Consider the following 20,835-nt stretch of genomic DNA (forward strand, 5'->3'; position numbering starts at 1 on the left):
GGCAGTGGCGTGTGGGCCCAGCGGCAGCCAAACGACCGTCGTGAGTCTACTAACGACGTACTCCCACCTCACGGTAACGGACACGGTCCAGCACACTACGCGAGTAATGCCTCCTGACCAAGGCGTGCGCGCGCACAAAAGTGAAACAACGCCGGCTGAAAATATGAAGTCATTAATCATGACAGACGTCCTCCCGTACGTTCAGCTTCGCAAGACGTCTGTCGTTGTACCGTAAAGCGGCTTGTCTGTGGGTCTTGATGCTTGGTGCCGTTAAATAGCTAAAAGAGATCATAAGCCACAGAGCTCAAGAAAACCTGACCAGAAACCGGTAGAACGGAGGCTAGAAAAATGGAGTCGACGTTTGGCCGAAGAAGCTACTAAGCGGCAGGCGTTTTTTGTACCTAACCTTTACGATTTCTGCTTTGCTTGATTTTTTTCTCGCAAGCCAAAGATCGCGGTAAGAAACGTAAAAATATTTTCTCGGGAGAAATCTACTCTGGGACAGTAAAACGTGTGCAACTGATCATAAATTGAGTCAAATGCAATCCATTTTCACATAGATGTTTGTAACATATTTGTTCGTAATATTTCGAGCAATTATGTAAAAATTTATGGAGAAACGGTATCTATAGGGAAACATCTATATGCCTGTTAACAACACAAATATCAGATTGGGTATGAAACTTGGAATTACACGTAGCTCGAACACTTACGCGTCGTTCTACAAAATGTTTTGAAAATGTTGAATCATATCACGCGCTTAACCTTTGTGAAAATAGCTAGCATCAATTTTATTTTACAAAGCAACGCAATGAGGAAACACTTCACCGACTCAACTTTTCACGAGCCATTCTATAGCGTTTTGTTCACTTTTCCCTGAAAACATCTCAATAGTCTAACGAGACCTCAATCTTCAAGGATGTCGTTTAATCTCGCCTGAGAAACGCATTGCCCTCGTCTGCGTGGGACGACGGGAGACGGGAGACGGCACTAAAATACAATTGATGGCGTTTAGGTGGGACACGGGCCGCGTCACTGAACCGCTCTACACTGGTTCTGTGGAGCAAGGCAGAACGAAGCATGTGGGTTGCGTTTTCTCTCAGTGCGGGCCCGTTCCTTCACCTCGCTTTGCTCTCACGGCACACATTCCTACGTTGACGAGGAATCGCACAAAGCATGCCGTCTTGGAGTCGCATATCTTTCTTTCGTCCTGGCAAAATCATAGCATTCATTCATGCAATGCATTGCTGTCATGACTGCCCGTAACTCTTACATGGTCAGCCTTTATCAAGCATGGTAAGTATGGGAAAGTAAGCAAAAGTATGGGAACACTACATGCACAAACACCTGATTTGTGGAACTCATGGCCGCGGCCACGCCGCAACTTCCCAAAACCCTTGACCAGCCCGTAATCACCTGCGTAGCTCTCTGCCGTCGGCTGGTTGCCCTGGCCTGAAGACGTGTGGCCGCCGGCAGCCTCAGACCGTTGCAGCAGGCCCGCCGGCGACGGGCCGCCCCAGCTCGCGGCCCGGCGGCGCGGTCCACGGCCGCTCCACAGCCAGACGGGCGCCGTCCGTTTTTGCCGCGTATTTCCAAACGGTAAACGGTGTCGGCGGCCCCGAGCGGCAGCTGCCGGAGCTGGGAGGGTTGGCCCCGACCGGCAGCTGCTGGAGCTGCGAGGGTCGGCCTGACCGGTAGCTGCTGGACCTGGTATCGATCTGCGAAAACGCATGGTACTGATCTGCGAAACGGCTGAGAAAACAACATTTCTGAAACTGTGGCAAAAAGCCGTCAGTCACCCTGCATTAGCTTGGAACTTAGTTTAGCGGTCGCGAGGCACAGTGCCTTTAGTTAAGCGTGAAGCGTCACTTGCTGCAATGCATGAAACTCCGCTTCAGGAGTTTCTTGCTTGAACACGAGCCTCTCGCAGGTTGATCTGTTTCAACTTACGTACAAATAAGCTCGCTGTCACATCCGGTGCGTCCGTCGCGACAGATGACCCTACCTCGCGTGACTCGGCGGCGCCGCCTGGTACGGAGCGACGCGAGCTGACGGCGCCGCCACCGGCCGCCCCGGGGCTCCAGGCCGTTCACCTGGGCCGGGTCAGCAGGTCATCGGTCACACGGCCCGGGCTGGTGGAGCCGGCGCCCGCCGCCGCCGCACACGCACACACCGGCCCCGGCGCGCCGGCCGCCACCGCCGTTCTCACCAGCCGGCTTTGTTGTGCGCCGCGGGCTGCCGACGGCCGGCAAATATTATTGTTGTGCCGCCGCGCCAGTGGGAAGCGGCGAGCCCGCGCGCCACGGCACGTCGGCCGGCTGTTCGGCCGGTGTGAACCGCGCTCACGTTGCACATGGGGCGTGGCGACCTTCGAGACAGGGGCCCGTTTGCACTGTGCCGGTGGGCAGGTGCTGCTGTGTCATTGTTCGCAATGCTATACCCTGGTCTAACAAGGTCAGTGGGTGCTCGATTTCATGCATGACATACCATATACAAAAGGTGATAACAATTTGCTTAAGCCTTAAACCCTTCGTGTTCCTCACCGCGCACATCGACCATGGTTGGCAGTAACTACTCAGATCGAGATTAATTTAGGCAGTTGACGAGTATGCGATCGATGTGCTCGCATTGTCCTGAACGTATGTGCTGATATTAGCATACGCATGTCTGGTAGGCGATAATACTAAATTCAAGCTGTTAAGAGTGTCGCCGCTTAAAAGGTCATCAGGATTATTGTAGCCGCTCTATCAATGGTCGTCATTAGTCGCCTTGCTTGTCTGTAGTTGTAATGGGCGGCGTCCATCTTGATGAGAGTTCTCATCATATCTTGAATCTTACTTTTAACGAATCTTTCTTTTATCTTTTTCGTCTTTTCTTCCGTTCCATCGCAGGCGAAGATTTGGGGCACGGTACAATGAAAACTACTCGGAAGTCCGCACAACTGACACGAGGTCTGCCGTTACCGGCGATGTCACACCAAATGGGGCGAATGTCATTACGCGGCTCAAGCATGTTAGTTACTTACCATTGCCTCATGTAAAACGCTTTGAATGGGGTATAATCTGACCGATATGGCCTGATATTTGGATGACATTAGAACGCGTCTTACATTGCGAAAGGCTGGAGCCATTTGTGCCGAGTGTGCTCGTTTAACCCGGAGCTGGCTGTGAATGGATGCCACCAGACGCCTCATTACGTCATCAACGGCAGACCGCAAATGGCACGGTACAATTCACGATCGTGCGCAGGCGTCAGTAAGTGTTCCGATAAGGCCCGATGCTGGCGGCGGTCCCGCCGTCCACACGCCGTGCAGCTGGCCCGCCGGCTGACCCCGCGTGTGACCTCAGCAACATGAAGTCGGCCGCAGCGACGCGTCGGCCGGTGCCGTGGTAACCGACCGTGCGCAATAAAGCGCTGGTGCAACGCCCGGCGGTAACGACGCAAACCAGGTCAGATGGCGACGACTCCGGCCAGGACCGGTCGGTGAAGATCGGGGCTCTGCCCCGGATTGTCAGGAAGATAGGGGACGGGGGGGGGGGGGGGTGCGGAAGATCGGGGCGTTTTCCGCAGCCCTGGTGCAGAAACGCCGCTGTTGCTGAAATGGGCCTTGAGCAAATTGTTGTGCCAGATACGTCACACGTGGGTCGGGCGAGCATCCATGTACCGAGAGGCATACGTGGAAAGTTGGTAGTATTTGCGCTTGGAAATGTTTCAGTGCGGTAACGAAGAACGAGCAGTGTGCCCTGACATGACCTGATTAGCCTGAACAGAAGCGTGATCTGACGAGGACGAAGGGTCCCATGCTGAGTCATAATCATGAGAACGTTCTTTGAGCTTTCCACAGCAGACCCCCGCCATTCGGTAGTTATTTTCACCTTCTCCCTACGAAGGGAGAGTCCCAAAGGTCCGCTACAATTTCAAAAGTAACCAAGCTGAAGTCACGCGATAAACGGCATTGGACAGCTCTCGTCAAACTGCAGTAGACAGGCACGTCTTTAACAATGATGAGTGCGATATTTGATAGCTTAAACCAGGTCAAAGGGTCAAATTATCATTTTATCCTCCTGTTCTCTCGGGAACTAGGTATTCTACGAGGGTGCGGAAGACAGCGTTCAGTATCTATTGAAAACCACATCAGGCAGGCACTAGTGAATAATTGCACCTGCGATCTGTGCTTTGGAATGTCTGGACAAAAGGATGAAGACAACCGTTCCATTCAGCCGATAGAGCCATGCAGAGAACGAAACGAGCCACATTATTATAACGTACGTCAAAAGACTCGATGTCGCATTGCCAAGTGTTCCAAGACGCAAATATGCATCTCAGTCTTTTCTAAGCCAAGACGCTCCACAGGTGCATTGGCATCTGGTGTGATTGTCTGAGGGCATCTGTGCGACCGTTACCTACCGCCACCGGCTGGATAAAAGGATGCCGGAGATAAATCAGCCTCAGAAAAGTCCAGAGCGCAATCTGCTGAGGTGGCGTGAGGAAGAACCTCACCATGACCTCAGGTTGTTCCATAATGGGAACAGCGCTATACGATGACCTCGTCTGGCTCGATGACTGGGACATGCTAGAGTGACCGCTGCTGACATGATCTGAAGGGAGCCCGCTCCTGACCTCTTTCTCTGGGACCCGGCGGGAACTCGCCGCACCATCTGCCGCTGCCGTGCGCGGGAGTGAGAGCCGCTTGCAGACAGCGATCTCCGCCGAGACGATATGGAGGAGGCCGCGGTGACCTCTCGTTGAGGTCCGATGAGAGCTGGTGTGCCCCTCCGGCCCGTGTTGATGACCAACTGAGACGGTGGCCATGAGACCACCCGCTGGGGCCGGCTGATAACATCGCCTGACGGCCACTCTTGCCGGTGCGTTTTGGGAGAGGCCCTGGTGACCTCCAATGCGGATGTTTGGTGGAAGGTTGCTCATGAGATAATCTGTTGGTCTGCCAGTGCGGTGGGCGAGATGCGGCACACATCGCTCTCAGGCAGTGTGGCGTGAGAGAGGCCGGTTGGGCTCCGAGAGCGCCGTGGCGGAGGAGCCCGGTCACCTCGGCGTCCGCCGTGGTCGTGGAGCCCGGTCACCCCGGCGTCCGCCGTGGCGGAGGAGCCCGGTCACCCCGGCGTCCGCCGTGGCGGTGGAGCCCGGTCACCCCGACGTCCGCCGTGACGGAGGAGCCCAGTCACCTTGGCCTCCGCCGTGGCGAGGAGCGCGGTCACCTCGGCGTCCGTCGTGGCGGAGGAGCCCGGTCACTTCGGCGAGCGCCGTGTTCGTGGAGCCCGGTCACCCCGGCGTCCGCCGTGGCAGGGGAGCCCTGTCACCTCGGCGTCCGCCGTGGCGGTGGAGCCCGGTCACCCCGGCGTCCGCCGTGGCAGGGGAGCCCGGCCGTTGTGTAAGCGCCGGCCGGCGCGGCACGCAGCTGCCCGCCGGCGCGGTCTGACCTCTCCCGCCGCTCGGACGGGCACCGTTTTCGTGAGCGCGCCGCCGCGCCTGCATTAGAAAAGCGGTCGTGTGGGGAATATGGAGCTCGTAAATCCGATCGAACTGGGCACCTCTCGGGCTTGTTTTGACTTTTCCGAGCCGGACGGGATTCTAATGGGATTGACTTTGTTTTTTAATCAAATGGGAGCTCATTGGTGTAGTGGTTTGTGAGTGAGCGCGCGGTGCACTGAACAGGAACGCGCCGGCTCACGTCGCGCTCTGGGCGGCTCGCGATCAGCTGACACGCGGATGCGAGTTGGCGCCCTGCGACCCTGGGCCTGTCACAGCGATCCGCGTGTCAGGTGAAGACGCTGACGATCATTACGGTTTCAGGCAACCATAAATAATTGTAGACTGAGTCGCGAGACAGAAATAGTTCTAATGTGCTGTTCCTCAGAAGTAAGTTGCCGATGGCAGGCCAATATATACGCATTTTAAAGAATGACACGGGTCAGTGACGACCGTGACAGCAATTGAGCTTGCGTCGCTGGAGCTTTCCATAGCGCTCAACATGGTTTACCTGGGCGGAGTGTTGTTTCACCGCCGATTGTGATAATCCCCCATTTGTTTTTTTCGGGTTAGACCTCTTTTCCAGATTAGGCATCACTGAATTAATCAAATATAACTCAAATGCATACTAGCAAACAACAGAAGACCACGGACAAGTGTGAGGCCTAACAAAAAAGTTACATGAATTTATAAACGGTATAAACAAACATCAACAGATCCACTAGGCTATATCAATTAGCAGTTTTCTAATGGCTTATACCTGCGCTATCGTTTACCAACGCTGCATTCAAGGTTAATGAGCTCGAGAATCATGGCGCGTTCTTGAGCGGCTTCTCGGTCGCCTGCGCTCAATTAGCAATTAACGACAACCTCAGGCTCCAGGCGCGCCTAATGAGAGACGTCGGTGCTCCCCGACCGGTCCCACCGGGCCACGACCGTGGCTGAAAACCAGACGTCGGCGCTCCCCGGTCGGTCCCACCGGGCCGCGACCGTGGCTGAAAACCAGACGTCGGCGCTCCCCGGCCGGTCCCACCGGACCGCGACCGTGGCTGAAAACCAGACGTCGGCGCTCCCCGGCCGGTCCCACCGGGCCGCGACCGTGGCTGAAAACCAGACGTCGGCGCTCCCCGGCCGGTCCCACCGGACCGCGACCGTGGCTGAAAACCAGACGTCGGCGCTCCCCGGCCGGTCCCACCGGGCCGCGACCGTGGCTGAAAACCAGATGTCGGCGCTCCCCGGCCGGTCCCACCGGACCGCGGTCGTGTGTGAAGGCTGGACGTCAGATGTCACCGCAGTCAGATGTTACCGCAGCGGCCGATCAGGCTGGTCCGGGCTCGGCCGGAACAGGGGTGTGACCGGGAGAGACAGGCACCAGGAGCGACCCGACCGTGACCACTCGAGCAGACCTGAGGCCGGCTTGGCTGAGGTCGTCTGAGATGTTACCCCTGACGTTGGAGACTGGGACCAGGAGTGGCCAGACATGGACCAGGAGTGACCAGACAGGAGCCAGAAGTGGTCAGCCCGGGACCCGTGAAGGTGACGAGACGGGCAGCACTGCTTCGACGCTGTCATTACCATCCTCTTAGAGTTAAATGCGCAGGCTGCGTGAATGAATGATTTTCCACGTATTCGCCCTCCGTTCTATATGGCGCTTTTTTCTTACATCAGTTCAAACAGCAGCTTCCACGCCGCGTGTGCCCGTCTCAGAACAAATCAAACCATGGCCAGAAGCTGCATCGAATCGGAGCTGGCCGAGAAATGGCCGCCTGGGCCGTTTGATGAGGCGTTCCCCACCTGCCAGGCGCCCGCTTTCCAGCCGGGGCAGACAGCTGATCCGCGATCGCGTCCCACTGCGGCATTTGTGACGCGCCAGTTCACATCGCGTCACAAATTGGACCGGTAAACAGGCGTTATTGCGCCGATCGGCACCGCCCAGCCATAAGCCATTTGCAGCCTGGTTTATGGGCTGCATTCAAGGACTCGGGCGCCTGTCACGCTTCACTGGATGTATCAACAAGCTTCTCCGTTGCCAGCGGCGGCCGCTGCACACAGAGAGGCTGCTGCCGGAACCACATTCAAGATTGTAGAGAGGTGTGTGTGAGAAAAGATGTAGCCAGTTGGTGACAAAACAGGTGTTAATGACGTCCTTGCAATCTTGAGTTTTGATGCAACAGGTCTTTTTGCACGAATTTTCGGGCAGTACCCATAATTACAAATCACACTCAAAACAGAAAAGGACAACGCCAAAACACACCAGACTGAACAATTTATACCAAAAATTTTCCACTCTTTTGCAATTCCCAATATTGCAGGTAGGTCATTGACACTTGTTTGATGAGCACCTGATTTATATGACTTGCATTTGCACTCCGCTGAACAACCTCGATTAGGTAAAGCGATTTAAAGCGAGTGAAGGGTGAGGGAAGAAATGTCGGAGAAATCAGAGACGAACAAATGTATAGCAATATAAATATAAGCACTATGGTAAATAGCTGGGAAGAGAACGGTCATATGTGAATGCATTGCTGAGAGAAAGACGGGTTGCCACCGAAAACAAAAGGCGGTAAACGGCAGCATTCGAGACTTCTAGGACGGACTACAGCGCACAAAACGAGACCACACAAAAAGCGTTGCGACGGAACGCGGGGCAGATCATCCGATATGGACGGCACAAAGCCGAACGGTGGCGCGGCGAGGTCGGGGCCGACGCGTGGACCCAGTTCGGCGCGTTCCACATGGACCGGCCGGCCGGAGCGGAGCCCGCCGTCACCGCCTGATGGAAGACCGGGCGAGACGCGGCCGGCGCGCGTGCCAGTTTCGGCGTTCAGCCGCCGCTGGACCCGCCGCCGGACGCAGGACGCCACCTCAGCTGGCCGGGGCGCTCGGCCGCCGCTGCGGTCCGCCCCGCTTCCGCCAAATTGCCGGCGTTTTTGTCGAAAATGGATGCGCGGCTAGTACTGCTTCCCTTGTTTTCGGCGGCCGGGGTTTGCGGTCGAGATTACAGCATAGGCGTGGCGCGCCTAGTTTTTGGGCTGTTTCGTCGGCGGACCAGGCACTCGGTGCGGTGCCTGCGGCTAACGGTCTTGTTCTTAGCGCTGACTGATCAGCATTTGCTCAGCTCCGCTGGGAATGTCTGTTTTGCATGAATCCTGTCTGGGGTATGCATCTACTACACTGCAACATACGACGTTCGACCGTCACCGTTGTGGCGTCGAAGCCGTTTTGCAATGCACTGCATGCGTGGCCGGTTGCAGTTCGTGCAACATTCACTGTTGCGATAAGCATTTCCATGTGCTACGCAGCAAGTGCATCGGAGCAGAGGATCGCTCCTTTTGGGTTTATGCAATAAGCATTATGTGCTAACCACGTTTACCAGTTAAGATCCGTTAAGGATCATACTTAGAATTATTTCGTCCTTACGCAACAAACGTTTAGACAGGGCGAAAGCGCTTTCGGCACGTGTGCAACGCGCAAACAATGGGGAAATCCCGCGAATAATTGGTGCCCTTCCATGCCGATTATATTTTCATTCACGGTGAATGTTCATCATTTCCGCCAGCGCCGTGACACGACAGCTGGCGACACGGCCAGTTAGCAGGCGAGTCACGTCCCACAGCTGCTGCCCAGTGTGCAGCCCCGCTCTGTCCCTGTCCTTTCAGTAGCTGCTCACCCAGTGTGCAGTCCCGCTTTGCGCCTGTTCCTCTTGCAGCTGCTCACCCAGTATACATCCCCGCTCTGCGCTGTCCCTTTCGCAGCTGCTGCCCAGTGCGCAGCCCCGCTCTGTCCCTTCCGCAGCTTCTCACTCAGTGTACACTCCCACTCTGCCCTGTCCCTTCCGCAGTGTCTTTGACAGAACACCACCACATCGACGACCAGTGCTGGGTCGCCGGCAAACACTGCCATCTGGGGAGAGCAGGAGACGAGGGTAGTTCACCGTTACGTTCGCTGTATTTTTCCGTAGGTAACAGCCTCTCTCGCTGTCTCGTCGGTGATGGGACTGAGTGGTTTGGCGCTTCATCGTCCCGACAGCCGACTCCGACTAGCCGTCGGACCTGACGGACGCCGTCCGCCAGGAGGCCCCGCCGGCGGCCCCACGCGGCGAGACCGCGACGCCACACGCACCCCGACTGGCGCACGACTTTGACCCGGCGACCCGGCCCCGTTGGCCACGGCCGGCCGGCGCCACACCCGGCCTCCCCCGCCGCCGACTGTGGCTCGGTCCCGGCGGGGGTCGGAGCCAGTCTCTGTTGACTGTGGCTCGATCCCGACGAGGGTCGGAGCCAGCCTCTGGCTGGCTGTGGCTCGGTACCGGCGAGGGTCAGAGCCAGTCTCTGTTGACTGTGGCTCGGTCCCGGCGGGGGTCGGTGTGAGCTCCCGCCGATCGTGGCTCGGTCCCGGCAATGTTGGGAGCTAGCCTCCGCCGACCGTGGCTCGATCCCGGCGAGGGTCGGTGTCAGTCTCTGTTGACTGTGGCCCGGTCCCGGCGAGGGTCGGAGCCAGTCTCTGTTGACTGTGGCCCGGTCCCGGCGAGGGTCGGTGTCAGCCCCTGGCCAACTGTGGCTCGCCCTCCCACCGAGCGCAGCGTAGCGGAGCGATCCAGTGGGAACAGCTCTTCTTAGAGGCCTTGAGACATGGCCTGGCGCCTCAGATATCGAGAGGCAGGGATCTGCATCGCATCGTTTTCAGTCGGTAAACGAGTTTATGCTTTCCAAATGGCAGGCCTCCTCACACGTCCAGCTCACGCGTGACGCCTGACTTTGCTGTAAAATGACATTAAGCGGGGATTTTGTTTTCGCTGTGGTTTTCTTCTACGATGTTGCAAACGCCACAAACTGTGTAACGGTTCGAGCGAAAGATGCGATGCATCAACGTTATTATGTTACACACTGGCGGCGGTCCCACGGGGCCCGACCATACACGTTGTTAGGAGGACGCGCTCTAACGGTGCGAGTTTTGATGTTTCGTAGGAGGTACATGCACAAGCAAAACAGCATAATAGATAGCCGATGGCCAGGGGACGGATCAAGCATCCCATTTCCCGTCATTGCATGCCGAATGTGAATGGAGGAGATTCTGCGCGTGGGCCGCATTACTTCTGCGTGGCGCTCGCACCCGGCGTTAGCCTTCCGGTCAGTCGATGAAGCTCGAGCGGCGCTGAATTCGCATCTGGATTCCATTCCCCTATCCCGGACGGTGTCTTCCCAGAATCGCCCATTGGTCGTGACTGACGAAGCGACCCTGATGCCTGCCTCCCAGCAGGTTTCCCCTATTAGCACAGAAACCCACAGGCCCTGCCTGCCCTCTCCAGTACGTCAGGCGAAGGCGGAGGCTACGCTGCTGGAGACGCTGCAGCCAGCCCTGCACGCCGCGTACAGACCGCTGTTACGCCAGGGTATCTGGCGCTGGATAAGTGATAAACGCTTCATTCGGCGGCTGCTGCTACAAGGTGGTCACCGCCCTGAACGCTAATGTAACCAGTGCAGTCACCAGCTCTCCACAGCAGGGCGTGCAGTGACGTGCGGTGCGTTCCGTCAGACGCGGCGTGCCCTGCACTACGGTACATGTTGTTTCTCTTGTAGCTCGGTTCTTCTGCTCCGCGGTCGCCACACCGGTCGCCACACGCGGCGCGCCCTGCGCTACGGTACATGTTGTTTCTCTTGTAGCTCGGCTCTTCTGCTCCGCGGTCGCCACACCGATATATAACCGCGCGAGGGCCTGCTCGAGCGGGCGGCTGAGGGCCGACGATCGGCAGTGGCGGCCCCGGAAGGCAGGCGCGGGCCGCGGCCGCCCGCCCTCCGACCCATCTCCGGCCGGCCGACCGCAGGCCGGGCCCTGATGGGCCAAATTACGGCCAATCGGCGCCGAGCGGTGTCGGCGAACGGGTAACGTCGGTCGGCAGCGGTAGCGGCGGCGGCGCGGGCCAGCCGGGTCACGCGGAGACGGCGACGCCCGAGGGAGTCATTATCGGACCGGGGAGGCGCCGAAGGGTCACGCCGAGCTAAGCACTGGTGCAGGGGCGCGGCGCGGCAGGCGTGCGAGCGGCAGACAACAGGCCTATTCCTTGGACCGGAATCGGTGGGCGTGGGGCAGCGAACTAAAATGAAATCCGCTGGCGCTTGCGCGGCGGCCCACTGGGGCTGAACAAACCGCCACAGCTTCAGCGTGGCGTGTGCTCGTCCGTGATTTTCTGGTGAAGCAAGTCGACGTTCGCAAGGATGTCGTGCCGCCCGCGAATTGGCAGGGTATTTTCCTTCAGTTGCGCTGCTCTCCTCGTACCGGACGGCAGTCGTCGGTCTCATTCCGGCACGGGTAGATTGAAAGTTGTTGTTGTAGATCGGTTATCTCCGAAGTGAATGGCTCGCTTACACGCAGGGCTGCCAGATGAGATCGCCGATGCCGCCTGGTATGAGCCGACCGGGTCAGCCCGAATGAACAACTCTGACAAAAGGTGCATCAGGGTGATCAGGCAACGCCCTCGGCGTCGATGCCAAGCGCCCCACGGCCATACTTCATTTGCACTTTATAGGGAGCGTGCTTGGCATCAGGCCCAGTGAAAGCTCCATCTCGCCGCGCCGATGCACTGGACCCCCATCTGCCGAGCCGACCGGCGGGGCGCGGCCGGCCGCCCGGCCGCGGTGCCCCTGGGAATCGGGCGACGACTCGCCGGCGAGGGCGCCCCGCGGCTGTGGCGGCGGCGGCCGCGGGACATCCGCCGCCGCCGCCGCCGTGACGGCTGCCAGTCATCCGCCGCTGCCGCCGCGGCGTTTAACCGGATCTCGTAATGAGAACGTGCCGCGGCAGTCTGCACCATTGTCAGGCCGGGACAATGGTGCATGGAGATGCCTTGTGAATCTGCTTGTCGGCTTTTCCTGCGTTCGACCACGTTATCTGTTTCCAGAGACGCTAACGATGATGACTACCGGGGAAAGTGTTGGTGCTATTCCAGTGTAAAACTTTACCAGCAGATGGCGAAACCACGCAATTGCTTATGTAGGACGGTTTTGGGAAAGACATGCCTGGAGAATTACTTGTATATGGATTGGAACATTTTGATGGCTTCCCAAACGTTTAACGCAATTTTACGGCGGAGGCTCCTATTTGGCAAGTATGAGGGAGATCCTCCAAGAATCCACTGCTTCTAGTCTTACATTTCTTCTAACCTCTTTTGTAACAGCGTTTGTCGCTGCCGCAACTGAGAGAAAACGCCCAGTTTGTTAGTTTCAGAGGACAAGAAAAGATGCTTCATCCGTACATAAGACCATCAGACCATGCTGGTGGCACCCATGCCTGTTGCAATATATTGTTATTGCCAGGCCTTGCCTTCCTGACCAACCTCCCATGTCTTCCTGTTCCTGTCTACGGTTAGAGTCCTTGTGTATAATGTTATCTCCACCCGGCCGTGGAAGGTGCTGTCAATGTTCTGCATGCTTCTGTCGGAGCCGCTGTCCAATTGACGTCATCAGTGCATCTGCATCTGACGTCATTTGTTCCCTCAGTGGCATGTGTTGCTGGCGTGGCGCGCTCCTGCGGGAGGTGCTGCCCAACTGACGTCGTGAGTACAGCTGTATCTGACTTACCTGCTCCCGTCCGTCGCAGGTGCTGCTGGTGTTCGGCACGTTCATGCCGGAGCTGCTTCCCGACTGGCCGATGGAGGTCATCGCCGTCTGGCTGAGCGTCGCCGAGGGCATCTTGCTGGTGCCGCTGCTGCTCTGTGTGGACCCGCTGCTCCGGCTGGCCGTCCGCGGCGCCTGCACCAAACCACACGCCGACGACTGCACAGGTGAGGTCCCGGCCCCGCACCAAACCCCACCCCGGCCTCTGCACGGGTGAGGCCCGGCTGCGCGGCTGCGCGCCGAGGACCCCCCGACTCCGAAGGGGGGGGGGGGGGGGCATTGGCACTCCGCCTGACGGTGTAACCAGGCGTCTGGCGTGATTGGATGGTCAGGCCGAGGATCGGAGCAGGCCCCCAGATGACTGTCTGTCCGGCGGCTTGTCGTGAACTTCCTGTAGTCCTGGAGACATTAACAGACGGAATTTCCCAGGTTTCGACTAACGCAAGGCCACCAGGTTTGAGGTCCACAAAGGGCATGTCAGCAGTGAAGCCTCGGATAAATCACTATCACTTCAGATGTCTTCTGATATGGGACCTCGGATCACCGATGCGAAGGCTATTTGAAAATATTTGTTAACAAGGTTTGGAGGGACGGTTATCTCGGAATGATTGGCAACGAATGCAGACATTTGCACTAAAAATAATTATGCACATTACCACGAAGGATTATTTGCATAACGTGCAGGGCTTAGCTATCCACAAATCATCCAGCCTTGTGCTGTGCACTTAGCTTGCAACAAGAGCACTAATATTTCAGTATACGGTGCGATGTCTCAAGAGTTAATCGTATCCTCTCACCCCCACCCCGCACCCCTTCCCAAGGTTATCGCAGCCACAGCCGACAAATGTCAGCCCTCTGGCCTGCGTGGCCGGCTCGACCGCGTCGCCGCACTTTCCCCGAGCTGACGTCATCCTGTGCAGCCTGCCGACGCAGCTCACGCATCGTGAGCTGGCGACGCTATCTGGCCGTGGGAACCTTCCGGCTGTGTTCGGGGCCAGCGCCGAGCGTCGCCGCCGCCGAGCGCGAGCGCCGCGCCGGCGCCGCCGCCGCTCCCCGGCAGCCGCGCGCCGGCCGCGCACCGCCTGCCTCCGGCCGCCGCTCAAGTGGCTGGAAGATCGAGTGGAATGTGCAGACGAGCATTCCAGCGGGACACAATGGGGGCGTGGGCGGCGCGCCGGCGGCGTGGCGGCGCGGCGTGACCTGTTGACGCCTGGGCAGGGCGCACGCGTGCCCCTCGAACGGCTTCGTCAGGAGAGGTCGACGTGTTGACCGTCGCCTTTTCGCCTTGGATCGTCCCGTAGAGAGGTTGTCGGAAGCAAACGCGATGGCAGAACAAAGCTTTGAGAAACGCATGTCAGCAGCACTGGGGGCTTAAAAAGACCACTTCCCTTTGATCGACACAGGATTCCCAGCGCCCCAGCAGCGGTTCGGGTGGGGCACTCTAGTTATCCCAAGACGATGGGGTAAGCAGACCTTACACATCACCTGATATGTGCCTAACGTATGTGAGTTGATAGAAGTGCGCGCCACACCATGACGTCTTCCCGAGCGTTAGATCAAGGCGGCTTCACGCTGACTGCTGTCGCGGTCTCGAGAATGCCCTTAATCGGTCATCCGCCGAATTCGCAGACGCATCACACTTATGCATCGTTGGCGTTATCTTCGCCCAAACAAGGTGGCTTCTGACGATTTCCAGCATTTCTATGATACTACACACATGCCTACAGTTTATGCCACGCTAATTGTGTGCAGTCTGTGATGGAACAATGAGACATGACAGGTGTTCTGCAAGTCGCGCCAAAAAGACCGTTGAAATTTGCGCATTTCAACATTTTGTGATCAAAGAAAGTATGCTCGCCAGCTTCGTCACGCCCTTTTTCTTTAACATCCCCCATCTGTGGTCCGGTCTCAAATTTGCGCTGCGACTCGCTCCCGTCCCCACATCCGACGGGTCCGTCAGTTCAATTAATTTCGTGTGTGCGTTGCGTGCGTTGCATATTAAACCTGAGTTGCATAACACGTGACACAGGCTTTCTTCGCGGCTGTGTATGAGAAGCCCTTCTGGCTCTTTCTAAAGTGAGAGAAAGTGATACGAATGCCGTTCTTGATACGACGACAGGTGGGATGACACGCATTTCTTGCTTGCGCAAGTCACACAGTTACCTGAAATAATGCCGAAAGTCGATGACGATTACGAACGCACGTGAAGTGGCATGACACTCGCTCGTGGGAAATCGCCAAGCACCAAAGGAGAATAGCATGGATTTAGTCTGGGACCTGTCCAACCATTGGAATGTAACCTCGGGCTAATCGGAACTTATTTCCGACTTAAATCAATTAGGCCGCGTCTTTAGACCAACGTGTGACGAACCTGTGCGCTGACTCAAGCTAGCCATGCAGAAGTGTACAGTCTGTGACTGACTCAAGCTAGCAATGCGGAGGTGTGCGGTCTGTGACTGACTCGAGCTAGTCATGCGGAGTTGTACAGTCTGTGACTGACTTGAGCTAGCCACGCGGAGGTGCACAGTCTGTGACTGACTCACGCTAGCCATGCGGAGGTACGTCATCTGTGGCTGACTTGAGCTAGCCATGCGAAGGTGTACAGTCTGTGACTGACTCGAGCTAGCCATGCGGAGGTGTGCAGTCTGTGACTGACTCGAGCTAGCCATGCGGAGGTGCGCAGTCTGTGGCTGTGCGGCCGCGGCCTCTGGGGCAGGTAATCCCGGGCCCTCTGACAGTGAGCGGGCGATAATGAGCGGCGGTGTTCCGGCTGGCGGCCCACATAGGTAGGTCCCAGCCAGCCCCGCGCTCGTCACGGCCCGCGCACAAGCCTAGAGCGAGCCCAGAGCGCCGCCAGGCCGCGGACGCAGCCAGAGCCGCGGCTGGACCAACTGCCCGTTGTCATGGCGACGGAGGGTGACTGTTCACAGCAGTCGTCGATGGCTTGCGGTGTTCGTCAGCGTGCAGTATTGCCGGAATCCAGGCGAACAAATAGCCTTAACAGCTGCACAAATTGCTTGTGCGCCAGCTATTTATTGAGCCCGCATCACTATTCTCCTGTATTCGTAAACACATCCCAGCAAACGCCTTGGAAGTTTATTAATGGTTACTCTAATGATATATGAGTTCCCCTTCCCAAAGCAATATATCTTACCTGAGACAAAACATCGTCTCTCATCCGTGATCAAGACGTCTGCGGCTAAACCGCATCTCATCTGCACGATTTACAGACGCATAGCTTGCATGCACAATAAATAGCAGCCGAACAGGAACGGGGCTCATTCGCTCAATGTTTTGCGCTGCGCACCACCAACAATTAGCACTCCCCTGCGGCTCTGGCGGATGTCTCGAAACATTTTGGGTGTGTAGCGACAAGCTGACGTGCGAGGTACGATAGCGGCATTAGCTTTGCGTCTGACAGGTCATCTGGTGTGGCTCGGCATTTAAAGGCCGTCGATGCTACTGCTACATTTGTACATTTAGCTTTCGTCCGTTAGTCTATAACTGTACTCCATTTGGTGCGCACACGGGCTGTCAAACTGCGGACGCGTCCCGCTGCTTACATATAAATGTGAACGGACTTTCCCCCGGCTTGGTTGATCCAGTTCCAAGGGATATCTATACTGATACTTGCACTTTTAGAGGAGTCGCCTCCACCATAATTCCAAGATCATTTAGTTGATTCCAGGGCGCGGATGTCGCTTTATAAAATTGGTTCGGGTGGCTGAGTCAATAAAATTGACCTAACTTGCCCTCCAATCCCCACTTCTCCCCGAGTTTCGACCGCTTTGATTTGCGTCCGGGATGTCAAAACTAAACATTTTTTTTTTTTAACTGGCTGGTTCCAAGCTTTTTTTCGCAGTTGAGGAATGAGCCCCATTTGAAGCCGATCGGATAGTGATGATTATCATGCATGATGATGATGATACACATGGTGGTGCGTTTGGGGCCCAGTGAACCAGCAGTTCCGACGCTTCTTGCATTTAATTGACCAAGTATTCCTTTTTGCGCATATGCATTAGAGACTCAGCAGAGCATTGAGTGGACTCAATTTAGCATGGAGGACCAAGCCACCCCCGAAATTATGCAACAGGTATAAAGAAAGTAATCATATAGAAAGTATGCAAGTTCCAGGGTGTCCTGCGACTTCGCCTGAAGTAAAGAACAAATCTGGTATTACCTCCCCTGGCAGTGAAATATGCACATTTTTATGCGCGTTTGACCAGTGTTTCGTGGGCTCCATACCCAAAAAGATGGTAACAAGGTTGCAGTGCTTCGTTCGTCTCGCCTCTAGTCTTGCCTTGTCTTGTCTTCTCTCGTCTCGTCTCAGCCTGCTGGCCCTGTCCCGTCCCGTCCCGTCCCACCCCGCTTCGTCTCGTTTCGTTTTGTTCTGCTTTGTTTTGTTTTTACTTTGCCTCATTTCGTTACGTTTCGTTCTGTTTCGTTCCATCCCATCCCATCCCATCCCATCCCATCCCATCCCATCCCATCCCATCCCATCCCATCCCATCCCATCCCATCTCATCTCATCTCATCTCATCCCATCCCATCTCATTTCATGCCATCCCATGTCATCCCGCCCCGTCCCTCCCATCTCGTCAGGTCTCGTCTCGCCTCGTCCCGTATCGTCTCATCGTCCGCTGCTCTCTCGGGCAGGAGGCTCCTGCGGCGCCGGGCGGCCGCGGCTGACCCATTTAGACGGCCGGGCCGGCCTGGCAGTCACCGGTGCCGGGCGTGCACAGCCAGACGTGCAAAAACGCCCGCCACCCGGCCACATCGGGGGCATTCCGGCGCCGAAAGTTGTCCGTCGGGGCATGTGTCGTTCCGCGACAGCCAGGTGGACCTGCGAGCGGGGCACTGGGCGCTGTGGGCTCGCTTCTCTGCGGAAGCGGAACGTTGCGCAGGACAGTCACGTGTGCCACCATGCAGGCAGCGACGACCACCACAGCTTGCTTCAGCTCCTTTGCTGAAGGCCTGATAGTCCATGACTGGTCAGCGGTCTCCTTGTGATGAGGCTATGCTGCTCAATGGGCAGTGCGTAAATCATCTAATGTTCTCACGTGCATTCACACGCCCGCACGGCAGCAGCACAGTTAACCGACCGTCAGTCAGGCCATCACACGATCGTCATGTGCGGACGGTCGCAGACACTGCAGCTCGCCCAGAGTCGTGCTCGCTGCACACAGCTGCTGCAGGTCATCGACCTCCTTATCTTGGCCGGCAAACGGCCCCGTGTCGGACAGTGAGGCATAGTTTCCCCAGGCACCCTCCGTTTGGGCTCCGGTCAACAGCAAGTCTAGTGCCGATGCGGACGGCCTGGACGTCTTAGGCACATAAAATGTTATGTTATAATGTAGTACGTTGCACAACTCGCATATACTAAATGGGCGAATGAAATGGTAGGCAATAACTCGCTGCCAGGCAGCGTTCAAGGAGCATGAAAATAACCTCAGCAGTTAGCAATCCATTAACCCCGTCGCCAGTTAGGTTCGACAATTCGTATGGCGATTGAGGTGTAACGAATTGACCAAGGCGGCCTTTTTTAGTACCCACGCTGACCCAGCCGAGGTAAATTACCTTGTGACCGCAGTAAGGGGGAGTCTTAAGGAGAAGCTCTCACTTCGAATGTCGATTTAAGCTGAATGTTTCATCGCCAGGCGGCAAACGTCGGCTGGCAGTCGCAAGCAATCCTACAGTCGACTCCGCAGGCCACGCTGTTCAGAATTCAGGACGAGCACGCCAGCAGCCAAGGCCATCCGCACCAATCCTTCACAAACGGCTTGACGCTTGCGTGCAATTACAAATGCAAGACAGCGAGTGGGGCCCAGCACACACGTCAGGCGCGTGCGCAGCGGCGGAGTGAGGCCCGCTAGCGGCAGCTGAAGCGGCAGCCCAGTCCGCATCCCTGACCTGGCCTGCCCGCTAACGGCAACTGGAGCGTAAGCCCATTCCACAACCCTGACCTGACCTGCCCGCTAACGGCAGCTGGAACGGTGGGCCAGCCAGCAGTCCTGACCTGACCTGCCCGCTAACGGCAGCTGGAGCAGCGGGCCGGCCGGCAGTCCTGTCCTGACCTGACCTGCCCGCTAACGGCGGCTGAAGCGGCGGTCCAGTCCGCAGCCCTGACCTGACCTGCCCGCTAACGGCAGTTGGAGCAGCGGGCCGGCCTGCAGTCCTGTCCTGACCTGACCTGTCCGCTAACGGTGGCTGGAGCGGCGGGCCCAGTCTGCGGCCCTGACCCGACCTGACCTGTCCACCAACGGCAGCTGGAGCGGTGGGCCAGTCTGAGGCCCTGATCTGACTTGCCCGCCAACGGCAGCTGAAGCGGCGACCCAGTCCGCAGCCCTGACTTGACCTGCCCGCTAACGGCAGCTGGAGCGGCGGGCCCAGCCTGCGGCCCTGATCTGACCTGCCCGCCAACGGCGGCTGAAGTGGCGACCCAGTCTGTGGCCCTGACCTGACCTGCCCGCTAACGGCAGCTGGAGCGACGGCCCAGTTTGCGGCCCTGACCTGACTTGACCAGGTCCTTGCCGACAGGCAGGCGTGTACCTCACCCGGTATTTAAAGCACTGGTTTCACAGGGCAATATTTTTTTAGATGCACGCGTAGAACGTTGTGGTGCTACCAAGTCGTGATATGCCATCTGTCTTTTTGCCAGCTGTTAATTACGGCGCTATATTTCGAGAAAGATTGCATCCTTGAGGCGAACCCTTTGGGAGGCTGACATGCTCAACTGATCCGTACCAGGCTGCGGGCATACTTCTAGCTATAGCGTTACAGCGGCGTGAGCAGAAGAAATGAGAAAACGGCAACTGGCCTCCAGACTCAACATATTGGGGGGGGGGGGGGGGAGATTGTTAAAATGCTCCTAGAATACAATTTTCACCTCGTTCGAGAAAATGAAAGAACGCTCTGGTAGGCCTTACTCATTTTGGTGAACGTAATATCGTGATTAATAGCTCGGTGATCCGCCATATCGACGCGTTGTTTGCCTTATAATGAGATCGAAGTTCGCCAGAGGAAGAATGCCAGGCGACGAAGCCTGTGCTTTAATTAACTGATATGCTTAATTAACAATCCGCCCCGTCCGCCAGCCGCCTGTCGCGCTGTTTACGGAGTCACTCATGCTAGAGACTATTTGTCATAGACGCAATCGTTTTATGAGGAGAAGAATCAATCCTGTAAAGGCATGAAGTGTTATGTTTCTTGACATTTCGTGGGCGTGCACTAATGGCTTGTGAGAGGACATTTCCCCCACATAGCACAAACATTTTAGGAGACAGCCTACGTGCAGAGCTCGACGCTTGCGAAGTTTCCGCCACGCCCCATTCCCAACCTTATTACGGACGTTTGTTTCCGAATAAACAAGTTTATTGCCTGGCAGTACGATTTATGTCGGCTGCGAGCATGCCCAAGGTCCCGGAAGAGCAGAGGGTCCCACAATATGATTGCATAACGCTGTGATTTAGCACGGCGGTCGGTCAGACACGACAGCAAAGCAAAATGTCTTCTTGAAATGAGCGCTCTTCCGCTTCAGACCGGCCCATGTTCGAATCACCGCTTCGTCTTTTGCAGCGCGCTCTCACATCTGAGGAGTTCAGACGCATGCACTAGCATGGGCGCACCGTGCATTACTCGCACCAAAGGAGATGCCGCACTAGTTGATGAAGAGTGTGAGAATAGGCTAGGAGACATCACGCCAAGGACTGAGAATACCGAGGAACAAGGACCACAC

At 56.7% G+C, this 20,835-nt stretch overlaps 1 protein-coding gene across 1 annotated transcript in view; it reads left to right on the forward strand.

The window, feature by feature from the left end:
* The window catches only part of LOC119097344 (uncharacterized), a 37,019-nt gene that overhangs the window by 14,489 nt on the left and 1,695 nt on the right, over positions 1-20,835 (forward strand). The window contains exon 2 of the mRNA XM_037220391.1: positions 13,084-13,267. Within this exon, the coding sequence (XP_037076286.1) occupies positions 13,108-13,267 (160 nt within the window). The 5' untranslated portion in view covers positions 13,084-13,107. The remainder of the gene's footprint in view (positions 1-13,083; positions 13,268-20,835) is intronic.

Source organism: Pollicipes pollicipes, unplaced genomic scaffold (assembly GCF_011947565.3).
Source record: "Pollicipes pollicipes isolate AB1234 unplaced genomic scaffold, Ppol_2.1 Scaffold_4295;HRSCAF=5057_pilon_pilon_pilon, whole genome shotgun sequence".
In the NCBI taxonomy this organism is placed as follows: Eukaryota; Metazoa; Arthropoda; class Thecostraca; order Pollicipedomorpha; family Pollicipedidae; genus Pollicipes; species Pollicipes pollicipes.